The sequence below is a fragment of the Setaria viridis genome, chromosome 9 (genome assembly GCF_005286985.2).
Source record: "Setaria viridis chromosome 9, Setaria_viridis_v4.0, whole genome shotgun sequence".
NCBI classification, from domain to species: domain Eukaryota; kingdom Viridiplantae; phylum Streptophyta; class Magnoliopsida; order Poales; family Poaceae; genus Setaria; species Setaria viridis.
In genome coordinates, this window is record NC_048271.2 from 45,686,657 (window position 1) to 45,702,124 (window position 15,468).

The window sequence follows — 15,468 nt, forward strand, 5'->3', positions numbered from 1 at the left end:
GATTATTCTTTACAATGGCCACGTCCCTTTATATTTATAGGGCGGACGTTACATAATTGGCATCTAACCACGCACAAGGCAAGTCACGTACACAATCTTTTCTAATAAAAAACTCTATCTCTAACTAACCCAACTCTATCTCTAAAATATTTTATTCTATAAAACAACCTCCCGTACATGCACAGATCGGCCGCATGCATAATTATTCTGGAAGCCTCCCACGCATGGCATGCAAAGTGCACCAGAACCCATGTTGTATATTCTAATCATTTTTATCCATACGTGCTGGCCTTTCCTTTATATCATCCTTGCCTCTCCTTGCCGATTAATCCAATGAAGCCGATTTGGACTCCGTGCCCATATGCACGCATGCTAGCTTCTCATTGTTGTATGTGGCTCCAATTATCTTGTACTCCGAATTTATAGGATTGGTCAAAATCCGGTGTCAACATAGGCCCCCCAGTTTCGGAGTATGAATGCTTCATGTTCCGAAACTAATTATAGAAGTCTGATACTTGTCTTCAGAGCTAATGACGTCTGATTGCAATATCCAAAGCCACGTCGACTCCTCTTCAAATATAAAGGACACCATCGGCATTGCCGGCAGTAGAAACAACAGATCAGTCTGTTGATACCAAAACTTGGTGCTGTAACCAGCAAGCTTTTGTTGTCAACACAGGCCCCCTAGTTTCGAAGTATGAATATTTCATGCTTCGAAATTAGTATCCAATAAATTCTATAAGCAGCCGATACTATTTTTCTTGAACCAATCAGCCGATGCAATTTTCTTTATTTGCCAAGCAGTCAATCGGCCGATACTATTTTTTTTTATTTCAATCAGTCGATGCAATTTTTATTTCATCGGACTTGCCATCAGCCAGTAGTACTATCGGCTGAAACAAAAACCCCATAGGCTGAAATACAAATCCATCGGCTACTATGCTTGCCGATACTTGCTTTCTCTTAAAAAAAAATATTGTTACTGATCCTCTTACTCCATCGGCCAAAATATAGCAAGCAACGCCATCGGCTGAGACAAAAACTACGGCTGAAATATATGAAATAGTATTATCGGCTGATGCAATTTTCAATGGCCGACGTAACTTTTTTATTTCTTCTTTCATATATCCCTTTGCCCATCGGCTGAAGTTTCTATCGGCCGGTCTTCTTCTCTTTTTTTTTTAATTTATTTGTTGCCCATCGGCGAGACTTCCATCGGCTGGCTTCTCTCTCTGTCCATCGGCCGGAGCTTCTCCTATCGGCTGCTCTCCCCCCCCCTCCTTTTTTTTTCCATCGGCCCACTGCTTTCACTCGTTCCTTTGCCCATCGGCCGACTGGCTCCTCCTTTTTTTTTATCTGTTCTTTTCCCAATCGGCTGAACTAATTTTCCATCGGCCGATGCCACGTTTTTTTTTCTTTCAATTCCAACTGGCTGACGCTAATCGGATGCCTCTCTCTGTTTTTTTTTCTTTTAATTCCAACAGGCTGACGCTAATCGGCTGATGCCTCTCTCTGTTTTTTTTTCTAATTCCAACTGACTGATGCTAATCGGCCGATGTCTTTCTCTACGATCGGCCGTTGTTTTTTTTTCTTAATCAGCTGATACAACTCCAATCGGCCGATCCCATTTTCCATCAGCCGATGCAATTTCCAATCGGCCGATCCCTTTTAATTCTTCCAATCAGCCGATACAACTGCCGATGCACTTTTTTATTTCTCTCTTGCCCACCCGCTGGAGCTTTTCCAATCGGCTAAAAAAAATGTTGCATCAGCTGAAAAATACTTCTATCGGCTGAAAAAAAAGTTCCATTGGCTAAAAAATAATTCCATCGGCCACTATGCTTGCCGATTATATTCCATCGGCCGATGCTTTGTTTCCTTTGGCTGATAAAAAAAAACAAAACTCCATCAGCTACTATGTGCCCAGCCGATACTTGTTTCCTCTGAACTGGCCGATATATAACATCAGTAAGGAATGATGGTGTCGATGTTGTATCGGTTTCCTCCGTAATTAATCTAGCATCAAATTTATCTATACAATGTGCAGCCGATTAAAATTAAGATCATCTCTTTGTACCATCGGCTCTTCTGGTTGGAATATTATATTGATTTGAATTAACTCCAACACGCCAATGCCGATGAACTTGATACAGCTGCTAAAGATGCTTTTTTATTGAATAAAAATGTGAGCCTTATAACCGTGTCCCACTGGGCGTGCCAAAAGTGTGTTGGCGCTAGAAATCGGTCAACCGAATCCAAGCGACCGACACACGACCCGGGAGAATCTGCTTAGCTCCTGTTCGGGTGAATGCCCTGGTGCGGTTCACGCGGCGTGCCAGCCAATCTGACCTGTTGATTGGCAAGGAAGAACACGTGTCAGGTCCAGAAATTACGATCGGCTAAGTTTCCGATCGAGAGAGTTTATCGGCGAATCGGCCGATTTACTGTGGTAATGAAATCGGCTATAAGACAGCCTGATCTCTATAGCCTTGTAGACAGGAAATTGCTAAAGTGATCGGTACAAAGCTTATGATAACAACACTAGGAACAGATCTAATCGGCAATAGATGAATCTAACGATAGAAAATAAAGAAAGCCGATACTACCGATTCCTAGCTGGATAACTGGTGATAAAAACTAGAAAAACAGGTAAAAACCTATGAATCTAGCAAATATCGATAACTAGTGAATAAATCTAAACGAAACAACAGCGATACGCCCGGAGTTAAAGCTTAGATATTACTCGATAAACGGAACTTACAGAATCGGCCGGAGATCAAGATGATGCAGCCCTGCCAACCCGCACGAACTCGTGGAAAAGAGAAAAGTAGTAGCGAAGTCGCTTGAAAGTAAGTACGAGGAAAAAAGTAGCTTGTTGTATTGATTGGTTGATGCCTACAGATTTACAAAGGTAGCTATTTATAGCCCCGTACAGATAACTTCTTAACCGACTAGAATTCTATCCCTAATTCAAACAGAAAACGAATATCTACAAGCACAATTCGTGCTAGGTTGGTTACTCCACGCTTCGTGGGCTGATTTCCACCTTATCCTTCTACTCCTCTCCAAGCCCATACAGGCCCAATTAGCCCATCCTCCTAATCGGCCGATTCCTTATCGGCAAAAGATTACCGATTGGGACTCTGGTATATTCGACCCATAGCGAGACAGAGGTCACCGGCCGATCTCACACTGTAGCACCATTTGGCCGATTCCCAACTGTGCTTCTCCGATTCCCCTTCTTCTTAGCGCCGATTCTTCTAGTGACGAAATCCGGCGTCAACAACTATAAATAGTTAATTATTTTCTACCTCCTTTAATTGTTCGTGTAAAATTCACATGTTTCAAAATTATAGATGTTTAATATTCAAGAGGGACTATTGAAGAAGGAAAGAGTAGCGGCAATATGTGAAGGTCTCATTGGATTCCCGGTGGAGGAGGTGGTAAATCCACAAGGAGAATTTTATTACGATGGACGAAAATTAGACGCTCCGAGCAACACCTCGACGGAAAGATCGTAGATAGTTTGATTTTTATAATACACTCAGATTTGTATAGTACGCTAAGAATTGTATATATATAGTAAGAATTATATCTATAGTAATCGTATAAATACTAGTTTGATTCGTTTAAATAGATTTTTCATTATAAAAGAAGTCGCAACTACTAAAGGTTAACTAAAGGGGTACGTACGTCATGCATGAAATTACAGGCGCCTGCATGGCGCGCGCCTGAAATTTCAAGCAGGACTTTAGTCCCGGTTGGAAAACCCAACTAAGACTAAAGAGGACATTTACTCCCGGTTGGTAAATTCAACCAGGAGTAAAGGGGCCTGTCCCGCGCCTAGCGTGACAGGATCTTTAGTCCCGGTTGAGTGACCCAAGACTAAAGATCCTTTTGCATCTCGATTGCTTTATCCCGAATGTATTTTCGAAAAATTTGTTCCTTGGTAACCGGAACTAAGGCCCGTTTTCCATCGGTGTCTCACAGCCCGCCCCCTACGTCTACATGCACGCGTGACGCGCCCCCGCGCGCGATCGATGCCCATGCGGCTATGCGTCAGAGCGGGCCTGCCGAGCAGCCGCTCGATCAAGTCGACCGGCGTATAAAAGGACGGCAACGGTGCCTGTTAGCACAGTCGCACGTAAAACGCCGCCATTTAATTTCCCAATACGTACAACCACAGGCGCCGACCACCGATCGATCGACGTACGCGTCGAAGTGCCATCAACCCCGTTGTTCAATTCGCACGCCCGGCCGGCGCCCACGGACGCTCCGCGGTGTCGCCGTCCCGGACTGGCCCGGCCGGCGACGGCGACCGAAGACAAATCCACCACGTGCACGGCCCTGTCAGCTCATAAAAGTCTAAGCACCGGCCAAAAAAGAAAATCGCGAGTACTAGACTTTTACGCGGGGAAAAAAATTGTTGCCTCGATCGGCTAATCAGCTTGGCCGCTACGTCTGTGGCCGGCGCCGGTCGCCGAAGCATCGTGAAAACGACTCCATCGGGATCCAATGAAGCCAAGAGGCTGATCCATTCAGCGTGAAACCCAGCATGCAGTGCACGCAAGCTACACGGATCTCTTCGTTCCCTCTCCACGTAGTAACGGTGCGGTGCAGCACGTCGATTTGTCAATGTGAACAATCCTCGACATTATGGGTGTGTTTGGTTGCATGCACCACATGATGCATGCATGGATGATCCTGGATGGGGTGGTTCGACCAATTTGCTTGTACCATATGGTTCACTTTAATTAGTAGAATAATGTATTAAGTGGGATGGTCTCATCCTGGATGAGCTGGTACAATTCACCCAACCAAATAAAAGAATCATTATTATTTTGAATCATTTCATACATGAATCAAATGATACAACCAACCAAACGCACCCTATATATGGCCATCCTGATTCCTAACCCCTGTCACTCTCGGCTAGTCTCAACGGCCCTGTGCTACGTACGAGTCCAGGTCCTCTCCGATCCAGAACGATTCCATCGACGCATCACATTGATAAATATGTCGCAGAGTCGCAGAGTGGTTACTTGCTAGGTTATACTGTATATACGCTAGCAATTCATAAATATTGTAGCCGTATGCCCGTATATACTTAACAATAGAGAACGTGTGCAGATAACAAGTCCAAATGACCTTTTGCGATCGAGGTTCGTTGCTAAGGGAAAAGTATGAAAGTGTGGTCCTATGATTTGTGTGATTAGTCGCAAGTAATCCTTCTTAGTCCTTGGATAGCATTCGTGCCGTGTTCTGGTCCAGCCACTACAAGCTAGCCTCGTGTCCAGCAGACACACCCTCTCAAGATTAGGTCCCGTTTTCTTCCGCTGACTTATTTTTAGCACCCGTCACATCGAATGTTTAGATACTAATTAGGAGTATTAAACGTAGCCTATTTACAAAACCCATTACATAAGATGAATCTAAATGGCGAGACAAATCTATTAAGCCTAATTAGTCCATGATTTGACAATGTGTTGCTACAGTAAACATTTGCTAATGATGAATTAATTAGGCTTAATAGATTCGTCTCGCCGTTTAGATTCGTCTTATGTAATGGGTTTTGTAAATAGTCTACGTTTAATACTTCTAATTAGTATCTAAACATTCGATGTGACACGTGCTAAAAATAAGTCAGTGGAAGAAAACGCCCCTAGGACTACGATGGAGTACCACCCCAAACGTCCCTGGCAATTAACTTTTGATAGGCTAGTTGCCGCTAAACGCCTAAACCATAGAGCAATATAGTTCGTCATGAAGATCAATCATATCAAACCGCAAACGGGTAGTTAACTTCAGAAACATGTGTGCAATGAAGCTTAATTAACTGTTGCAACCTTCAAAATATGTCCTTTGATTAGGACTGGCACGTGTTTCTTTAATCTGACACCAATTGGGATTGGCTTGTCTCAACCGCTTAGCAATCAGCATATACTGCATATCCCTGTCCTCTCAAGAAAAATCGCCTTTCGGGCCAAACATTAACGTACTGTGGTTAGCATGTCATTTGTTTTCATCGCGTGTCCCCTGCCAGAACACTGATCTTATGTGAGGTCCGGTGTTATTATCCGATCGCTGTTGGTGATGCCATACAGGCTACCTAAACGATAGCTACTAGCGGCAAAATATCTTTGCTGTGCAATTGTAGCGATAACCGACGGAAATGTCACGATGCAACCGAACGATCTCGGCTCGTTTCATTTTGGAGGGAGTCCCACTGGGCACGCGTGTGCAACGGTTCGTCTGTTTGTTGGGGAGTGAATCGAATAACGTCGTGTACTGCTCCTTTATCCAAAAATAAAACGTCGTGTCCTGTTGACTTCCGACAGCATGCTGGAACGCTGTAGTAGGACGACGAGCCGATGTCCGGTCACGGGTGGATAAGGAAGCCAGTAGCATCAATCAGGTGTCCGCCGCGCGCACCGGCCAGCGCTTTGCTTCCGGGTGGCAGCCGCCACCGTGCATGGTGCCCGCGTGGCTGCCGCGTGCTCCCGCGGGTATGGCGCGTCCGGCGAGAGAAAAGGACGGAGGCCCCGGCCAATATCCGCCTGCCTAGACGCCGCGACGCATGCCTCCGCGCATGCAGTAGCATGCCCGCCATGTCACACATCGATCACGTGCCGCCGAGCGGGGAGAGAGAGAGGCCTCCGCACGGGCAGCGCCCCTTCTCTGCAGCCTTGCGTACGGACGTGTCTGCTGTTCAATCGATCCTCCAGGATCGGAGCCTGTGTCGTCGGGCGGTGGTAGCTCAACTCCAGGACTCCACGGCACGGCACGAGCGCGCCACGAGCACGCTGCACGTACACCGGGCGGTGCGTACGCACACACCGACCTGTTTGACCTTATCCTGACGCACGCTGCAGGCCAAAACCACCGCGAACACCACGCAGCGTACGTGCAGTGTCGACGACGACGCGTACGTGTGCACGTCGGTATGGCGCGACCGCAGGGACGAGGACGATAGACCCGAAAGGACGGCGAAACACTTGCCTATGGCAGGCGGCAGCTGCAACCAGAGCCGCCGAGATCAAATCTGTTTGGATAATTTGTCATCCGTTCATGTCGGACTTCCTGACCTACCCCGTCCGCAGGTCCTGTCTCTCCTCCCGGATTCCAGAATATCGGCAGAGGTGGCACTTGACCGAGGGACTTCACTTACCAACGCGCCAGGTAAACGAGTGAGTGGAGACACGTGTACGCTGCCGATTTGATGCGTCGAGTCCGCTCCTGTTGGAGTTTTGAATGGTTGATGTGGTCGCTTTCTTCCGTGATCCACAGGAAAAACTTGCACGCTTGACAATCCGTGCGGTAGATTTAGGTTAAGCTTAAATCATCAGCACCCCTACTCCACTACAGCAAAAGAATTCCCCCACAGCCAGCAGTTGATCATCTCATCCGCCATTTTAATTCGGTTTCCTGGGCACCCGACGAAGCAAACGGTAACGTCAACATCGCCTGCGCGGCTACGCCTGCATGCACATACACGAGAGGCGCGGGCAAGGAGGATCTTTTATTTTCTCCACACCACACGCACGGTCCCACGGAGTCGTGACCAACATCGTCACGGGCCCAGGCTACTGTGCGTGCACTTAATCAGGGCCCCACCTGATGCTCCTGCAGTCCTGCTGCTCTCACGGCCCACCAGCCCTACCTAAAGCAACGCGCACGTGCTCTACGCTTCCCGCCGGAGCGAGAGAAACATCGAGAGACGTCGACGACCGCCGCGCAAACAAGAAAAATATGCGCGCCTCTCTGGCCTCTGCCGCGGGGCCATCGGATGCTCGCAAAGGGCGTCTAGCCGGAGCACTTTGCTTGCTCCGTAGCATAATGCCGTAGCCAAGGCTACGTCACACTCACAATTCATGCATCCGAGAACAACGTGAGAACTATCCAGAAACGTCAGGGAGAACTCTCAGCGCAAAAGAAATTGCCCGTGCGTCACACGCATCTGCAGTGGACTTCAGAGCAGCTGGCCCGCCATTAGAACAGAGGAAAACGAAGGTCCGGAAAAGAAAAGGGGGGGAAAAAAGAAGCAACGGAGCATCAACCACCAGACATGCAAGTGACATCAGATCTGACAGAATCACAGAGCAGAAAAGATTGCCCATAATTTCGCGGCTTGCTACTATATATCATAATTTACCAACCAAAATACAGATAATCCCCCGGTACAGGACAAATACTCTAAGCTGTGACCAAAGGGCGTATTCACAAAGCTCAATCCTGACCAACCCTTACACCTTGGAATGGTATAGTAAGCTCACACTCAACAGTGAACTGAACTGATCGGAAATTAGGCACCCTAATTAAAAACAAATGGAAAATAAAAGATCTCATAGTAATGTTCTGAAGTGATGACCGCGCCAGCCACAGCACGGCCACCGCCCACCGGTGGGTGGGAAGCCAAGGCCCACGGGAATCACGCGGCCGAGGGCGCGGTGACGTACTTCATCGTGCCGGCCTCCGCCAGCGCCGCGCGGATCGGCTTCTTGGCCACGGCCTCCACCTCGTCGGCGTCGGCGGGGAGGGCCGGCAGCCCCTTGAAGTCCAGGGTCTCGTCGTTGTAGATGTTCCACCACTTATTCACCAGCATCTTGATGTCCTCCCTGTCCATGTTGGGCTCCTTGCCCGTGTACCTCCACGGCTTCGACCCCGCCGCGCAGTAGTGCACGACCTTCACCTTCTCCAGCTGCACGTTCTCGGGGTGCCTCCAGAGCATGGCCAGCACCAGGTTGTACACGTTCGGGATCGGCTTGTACTGCTCCCTGAAGAACATGTTCAGGAAATCCTGCGAAAATACAAGAGACCAAAGAACAGTGATGAGCACACATGTAACTGGCGGAGCTTAATGAGCGGCGCCTGCGCTGATCGCTCACCTGCTCTGCGAAGGGGGTGGGGGGAGTCACGCGGAGGGTGTCGAGCAGGGCCTTTGCGGTGGCCATGCTGGGCTCGTGCACGAACATGCCCGCGTTGAAGTAGAGCGCCGGCGGAGGGCCGAGCTCGGCGGTCGGCCACGCGACCTTGTCGGGGCACTGCTGGCAGTAGCCGATCTTGTACTGCGGGGTGTGGCTCCACGTCTTCTCGCAGAAGCAGTCCATCACCGCGTAGAAGCTGCCCTTCTCAAGCTCGAACAGCTCGTCGATGTTCTCAAACACCTGGATGTCCGCGTCCAGGTACACCATCCTCTCGTACTCCACGAACTGCACAAAGCCGGCGTCAAGTGAGTGATCGATCGAGCAAAGCATTATATCGCAGAATTAAGCGCGAGAATGGCCAAGTGGTCCATGGATCAGTTCGTCAGTTACCTCCCAGATGCGGAGCTTGGAGTAGTTGATGACGTAGTAGGCCATGGCGAACTGCGTCTGGTTCTCGGGCGGGTACACGGGCTCGATCTCGCGGACGATGCAGCCCTGCGAGACGAGGATGCGGCGGTGGGACTCCGGCACGTCGGGCAGCACGGCCACCACCAGCGGGTACGCCGAGCCCACCTTGCGCAGGCCCTTGGCTAACCCCACGACGCCCTTCCAGTAGTCGCCGTCGCCGGCCAGGAACGTCACGTACGCCCTCGTCGTGGGCTTCACCGCCGGGGCGGCGGCAGCCTTGGCGGTCATCTTGCCGGCCAGCTCGGGAGCCATCTCGTCGCAGAGGGTTCGGTTCTCGGGAGCTACGAGCGAGCTCTGTTTGGTGGGATTTGGAGGCTGGTTAGTGGACAGTGGTTGATTTGTGTGTGGATTAAGCTCTTGTTGCTTGCTTGAGTTGCTTCAGCTTTGGCTTGGGGGTTTTCGCAGCGGGTGGTCGAGGGTTTAAATAGATAACCGGGGGCGAAATGGCCCCCGTCTGCGTCGGTCACGGGGCATAGGGGCTGTGGGATCTGAGGCGTACGTGTTTCGTCGTGTAATGATCGGACGGCCACAACGACGTGGACGGAACCTTCTCGGTGGGGCAGTTTCGGAATTCCACGAGGAAGACGCCAGAAACGGGGAGAATTGTTTACGGCGTTCGTTCCTCGGGCTCTCTGGAGTGGTGGGCCGGGCGGCCTTGTTTATTCAACGTTACCATTTCCCCTCGCTAATGGGTGGTTGATTAGTAATTTAATTATCCTTCCATGATCCTGCTTTCGCTGTCCTTTTTTTGGCGTGGGATCCTGCTTTTAATTGCATAATATATATGGCAACACTTTATTGTGGATAATCCGTTTTTACCTTGGCTCCCTGATCTGTGGATTTAATTACTAGTATATTCCTTGTCGTCGGATCAGGGAACGCTTTTAATTTGGTTTTCAGAGACATCCCACCTTAGATCTCATTGACATCTGAACTTGAAAACGAGAAACAAATAAGTGCAGAGTATCACGATAATTAAGCATATCCTTACCTAGATACTCGATAATCGTTACGTAATCCATTCTGTGAATATAGTCTGATATCGTTACGTCCTTTCCTTTTTCTTTTTTTTGAGAAAATCCTTTCCTTTTTCTTGACGTCAGCAAAGGTTTTTTAGCTCATGAGCAAAGCGAATGGTGCTCTCTGTTCTCATCAAGTTTTTTTCTCTCTCATTTTTTGTGGAACAGGTACGTATAGCTGGTGTCCAGTTTCACTTGTCAGTTGGCGCTGCGAGAATTTGTGATCGAGACGGGCCTGCTGCGTGCCAGTAGCACTAGTATGGGATGAGCGTGGACTGGTGGGAGTGGGACATTTGCAGAGTTCCGTTCGTCCTCACAATGTGCCACGTTGTCTCTTGAGCATCCACATCAGCCGTTCTTTCCCAGTTCTCACTTCTCACACGGCTCTCGTGACCTCATGTCGTTACTCCATCGTGCCATGCTGGCTGGGTATAAACAACTCGAAGACCCAGGGAACACAGGCGAGGCCGCGAGAGGCCAGGATGGTTCCGGAACCATGTATTGTATTCCGGCCTCGTTGGGTTCCAACGACCCTCAACTTCTGGAGCTCCCGGAGACGAGGACCACACGTCAAAACGCATCGACGGCCGTCCGATCTCATCGTCAAGCAGCGCACCGTCGCAAGAGTCGGAGGTTCAGGAAGGCCCTATGGCCCGCGAGACGGGCGGCTGCCGTCTCGCCTAGAGCTGATGTGGGCCTCCGTGGGGCACGCCGTACCTTTCTCTTGGCCAGTATGGCGACACGTGGACCGGCACCGCAGCTTCTTGGATTCCCGCCTTCCCGGGGGTGCGAGCTTTGCCGTCCCGGAAATGGTACTCCGTTCTGACGTGCTCCTGATGCTGACCAAGCGATTGATGGAGCATGCAGGTCGGTCATGGTTTGGTCGCCACCTTGGTGGAGCTCCGCGAGTCGCGACGCTTCTTGTCCGATCTCTCACCATTTTTCTCATTGCACCGACAACCATGGCAATGACACCTCGCTAAACTTTACGCCTGTCACATCGGATTGAATACTAATTAGTAGTATTAAATATAATCTAATTATAAAATTAATTGCACAAATGGAATCTAATTCGCAAGATGAATCTATTAAGCCTAATTAGTCCATTGTCAAATCATGGACTAATTAGGCTTAATAGATTCGTCTCCTGAATCAGACTCCATCTGTGCAATTAGTTTTATAATTAGCTCATATTTAGTCCTCCTAATTAGCATCCGAATATCTGATGTGATCATACTAAAGTTTAGCATCTCATATCCAAACATCGCCTTAGACGCACGCGATGGAAGCTCCCGGTGGGTCCCACGTGGGCCCCCTGTGTTTTTTTTCAATTTTTTATATAGCAGGGAAAGCATAAATTTTTTTAACAACATTCTCTCAAAAGTTATGACAAATGTTACGTGTAGATATCATGGAAGTTGTATTACGAAATTTATCATCTAAATTGTTGTTAGGGAAAAAGTTATGTGTACAAATTATTCGTATAGGTTACAGTTTTTTAAAAAACAAAATTCAAAGTTTATACATATAAGTTCCGCACGTTATTGAAGTTGTGCTAAAAAATTATCTTATAAAAATTATATCGTGAAGTTATGCATCAAAGTTATTCTGAAAATAAAAAGTTGCGGGATTTTAAATTTTTCAAAAAGGGAAGTCGTGAGCTGTCAGGGATCGAGCGCCGGTGGCCCTCCTGACGCGCGCGCTGATAGACTCCCGATAACCTAGTTCAAAGAAAACTTATATACATCTCACGTTAGGGGTGCTTGAATTTTTAGTCCGGACTAAAATTCATGGCATATCGAATATTTGGAGGCTAATTAGGAGGACTAAATATGAACTAATTATAAAACTAATTACACAGATAAAGGCTAATTCACGAGACGAATCTATTAAGCCTAATTAATTCATCATTAGTACATGTTTACTGTAGCATCACATTGTCAAATCATGGACTAATTAGGCTTAATAGATTCGTCTCGCAAATTAGTCTCCATTTGTGCAATTGGTTTTTTAATTAGTTTATATTTAATATTCCTAATTAGTATAAATATTCGATGTGACAGGAATTTTAGGACCTTCTTATCGTTGCCTTGGCAAAAGGAGCAAATTTAAAAAATACCTGTTAAGTGAACGAGCGTTTGCCCACTTTTGAGTTCATAAGGTCTCCCTCACTATTCAAAAAGAAATTCTCTCATCAGGCCCTCATCCAGCAAGCCAGCATCACAAGTTGTGACCATGATAGTTATACTAAGAAGATATTTGGATATAGTCTAATTTTTAGTTTAGGTCATATCAAATATTTGAATACCAATTAGAAGGACTCTAATAAAACTAATTGCATAAGGCATGGCTAATTCACGAGATGAATCTATTAAACCTAATTAGTTCAAATCATGGACTAATTAGGCTTAATAGATTCGTATCGCGAATTAGCCTTCATTTATACAATTGGTTTCGCAATTAACTTATATTTAATACTCATAATTAGTATCTAAACATTCGATGTGACAGGGACTAAACTTTAGTCCCTGGAACCAAACACCCCCTAAGGCAAAGCATGTCGTCTTCTACAGTGGATCTACTAGGAGTTGATTAATTTCGAATAGACATGACTACACTTAGAAAGAAACCCAAGTACCACCACGTACGGGGGTTTTGGTTATAGGGACTACGTATTAAATATATAGATACTAATTAGGAGTATTAAATGTAGGTTAATTACAAACCAATTGCATAAATGAATTAAGGTGGCGTTTGGTTCCCTTTGCTTATTTTTAGCACGTGTCATATCGAATGTTTAGATACTAATTAGGGGTATTAAACGTAGACTATTTACAAAACCCATTACATAAGTGGAGGCTAAACGGCGAGACGAATCTATTAAGCCTAATTAATCCATCATTAGCAAATGTTTACTGTAGCAACACATTGTCAAATCATGGACTAATTAGGCTTAATAGATTCGTCTCGCCGTTTAGCCTCCACTTATGTAATCAGTTTTGTAAATAGTCTACGTTTAATACTCCTAATTAGTATCTAAACATTCGATGTAATGGGTGCTTAAATTTAAGTCAGCGAACCAAACCAGGTCTAATTCGCGAGATGAATCTATTAAACCTAATTAGTCCATGATTTGACCATGTGATGCTACAGTAACTATGTGTTAATTATGAATTAATTAGACTTAATAGATTCGTCTCACGACTTAGCCTTCATTTATACAATTGGTTCTGTAATTAACTTATATTTAATATTTCTAATTAGTATCTAAACCTTTGATGTGACAGGGACTAGACTTTAATTCTGGAACCAAACAGCCATGTAGTTTATTCGGATATTGCTTTGGATAAACAACTTTCAAATCAACATAGCCACGAATGTATCGTTGGATCGGCGATCGTTAAGCATGTATCGATGTGTGAGAGTATTATAAGCTAGCGGGCACATCGACTCGAGACATTTCAACGGTCAGCTCCTTATCAAAAAAAAAAAGGTCAGCCAAGAACGTGCCTAGGTTTCGCGAGCTTTCCATGACGTCACCCCAGCCTTCTACTCTACCTGGGAATGGATAATGGCAGTTTACTGGCGCTATCTCAACCTGACCAATTAGCTCCGGTCACCTCGATCTGGTCGCACGTACGTGTTCTACCAACCTCTCAACAGCCCGGCGCCCCCGGTGCACCGTCAGTCCGTCACCGCCCCCGCAGACGCGTGCGTATGTGCACACGCCGGGTGGTGGTCAGCTAGCTATCCGGATAGCACCAGTCGCTCTCCCGGTTTACCCGCGCGTTGGCGGTGGCCGGTAGCCGACCTTGACGGACCGCGATGCGCACGCGCCCGCACGGCCGGCTTGGGATCTCAGCCGCCGACGGCGCGGACGGGGTTCGCCCTCGCTCGTCGTTACGTACGTGTGGCCGCCTCGACCGCGCCCGGGTACGTGATGCCGATACGTGCGTGCTGCTCGACGTGGGGGCGGACACCTCGGCGAATGGTCGGCGTCGTCGGTCGCGGTCGCCGCGCGGGAGGCCGGCCGGCCGGGCGCGTTCCGCCGCTTGGGCAAACGCCATTTGACGCGAATGGCACATGGCCGGTTCGTGGTCGTGGGGGGCCTTTCGCGTCGCTCTCCGTGGCGGATTCAGAGCAGTTACGGCGGTTGGTTGGCCGGTTGTTCTCGAGCGTGGGCGCGCGCGGTCGGTCGGAACACGGCAGCGCACCCGCTCGCCGCACGGCAGCGAGCCATTCGTTCGCGGCTTCGAGCCAGGTCCCGGCGGCCGGCGGGTTTTTTGACTTTCGGTTCCAGGCATGTGGGGAGTTTTCGTGCCGACGAGGCGACGGTCCACGCGTACCGCCGTGACTGCGCATCTATGGTGACTCGTGTCCAATACAGCATCAAGAGCGCATAGATCGACTACTAGCTAATTCTGTCCGGTGGGTCGAGTGTGTTTTCTTTTATTGCTTCGAGTCGTGTGGTGGTTGTTTGTGTGTTTTTCAATGTGTCTCTTTCTTTGATCTTTTGTGCTCTCGTACTGGCCAAGTTCTGTTTGACTTCATCAAGATTGTGTCTGTAAACTGCTTTCTTCTTAATCGAAAGGTGCTAATGTACTCTAGAAAAAAAATGCTAATTTTGTTTGTGCCCTTGCTCAAATTTTTTCAACGAATAAAGAGACGGCACGTAATCTATGTCAGTTTGTAGTAACCACAAAAGGCGAGTTATTTTTTTCAATCTCAGACGAGTTTTTGTCACTGACATTTGTTAACTTCCAGCTCATGTCGACGACGCTAGAGGTGCCCAGTCGGAGTTAATTGTGCTAGTGCTAGTGCCTCTAGGGACGAACAAATATTTAGCCGCTTAACAGTTAGAAATCTGACACAGTGACAGTACAAATATTTGAACAATTGTTATTTAATCAAAAATCGCAAAGCCATCTCAAAATGAAAAAAAAAACACTCGAGTAATAGTTAAAAATTTCATAGAGTAAAGCCTCGTATGTGCATGTCGAAGGACGTCAGGCATGGAAATAGCAAAGGCTCGAGGCCACCCGCTAATAAAGTGATAT

At 47.5% G+C, this 15,468-nt stretch overlaps 1 protein-coding gene across 1 annotated transcript; it reads right to left on the reverse strand.

The window, feature by feature from the left end:
- Window positions 1–8,109: 8,109 nt before the first annotated feature.
- On the reverse strand, window positions 8,110–9,795 carry LOC117835019 (galactinol synthase 2). Its single transcript, XM_034714369.2, has 3 exons — window positions 9,315–9,795; window positions 8,886–9,209; window positions 8,110–8,797 (listed from the first exon to the last, which is right to left on the reverse strand). The coding sequence occupies exons 1-3, from the start codon at window positions 9,642–9,644 to the stop codon at window positions 8,429–8,431; spliced, it is 1,023 nt and encodes a 340-aa protein (XP_034570260.1). The 5' UTR covers window positions 9,645–9,795; the 3' UTR covers window positions 8,110–8,428.
- Between the last annotated feature and the right edge of the window lie 5,673 nt (window positions 9,796–15,468).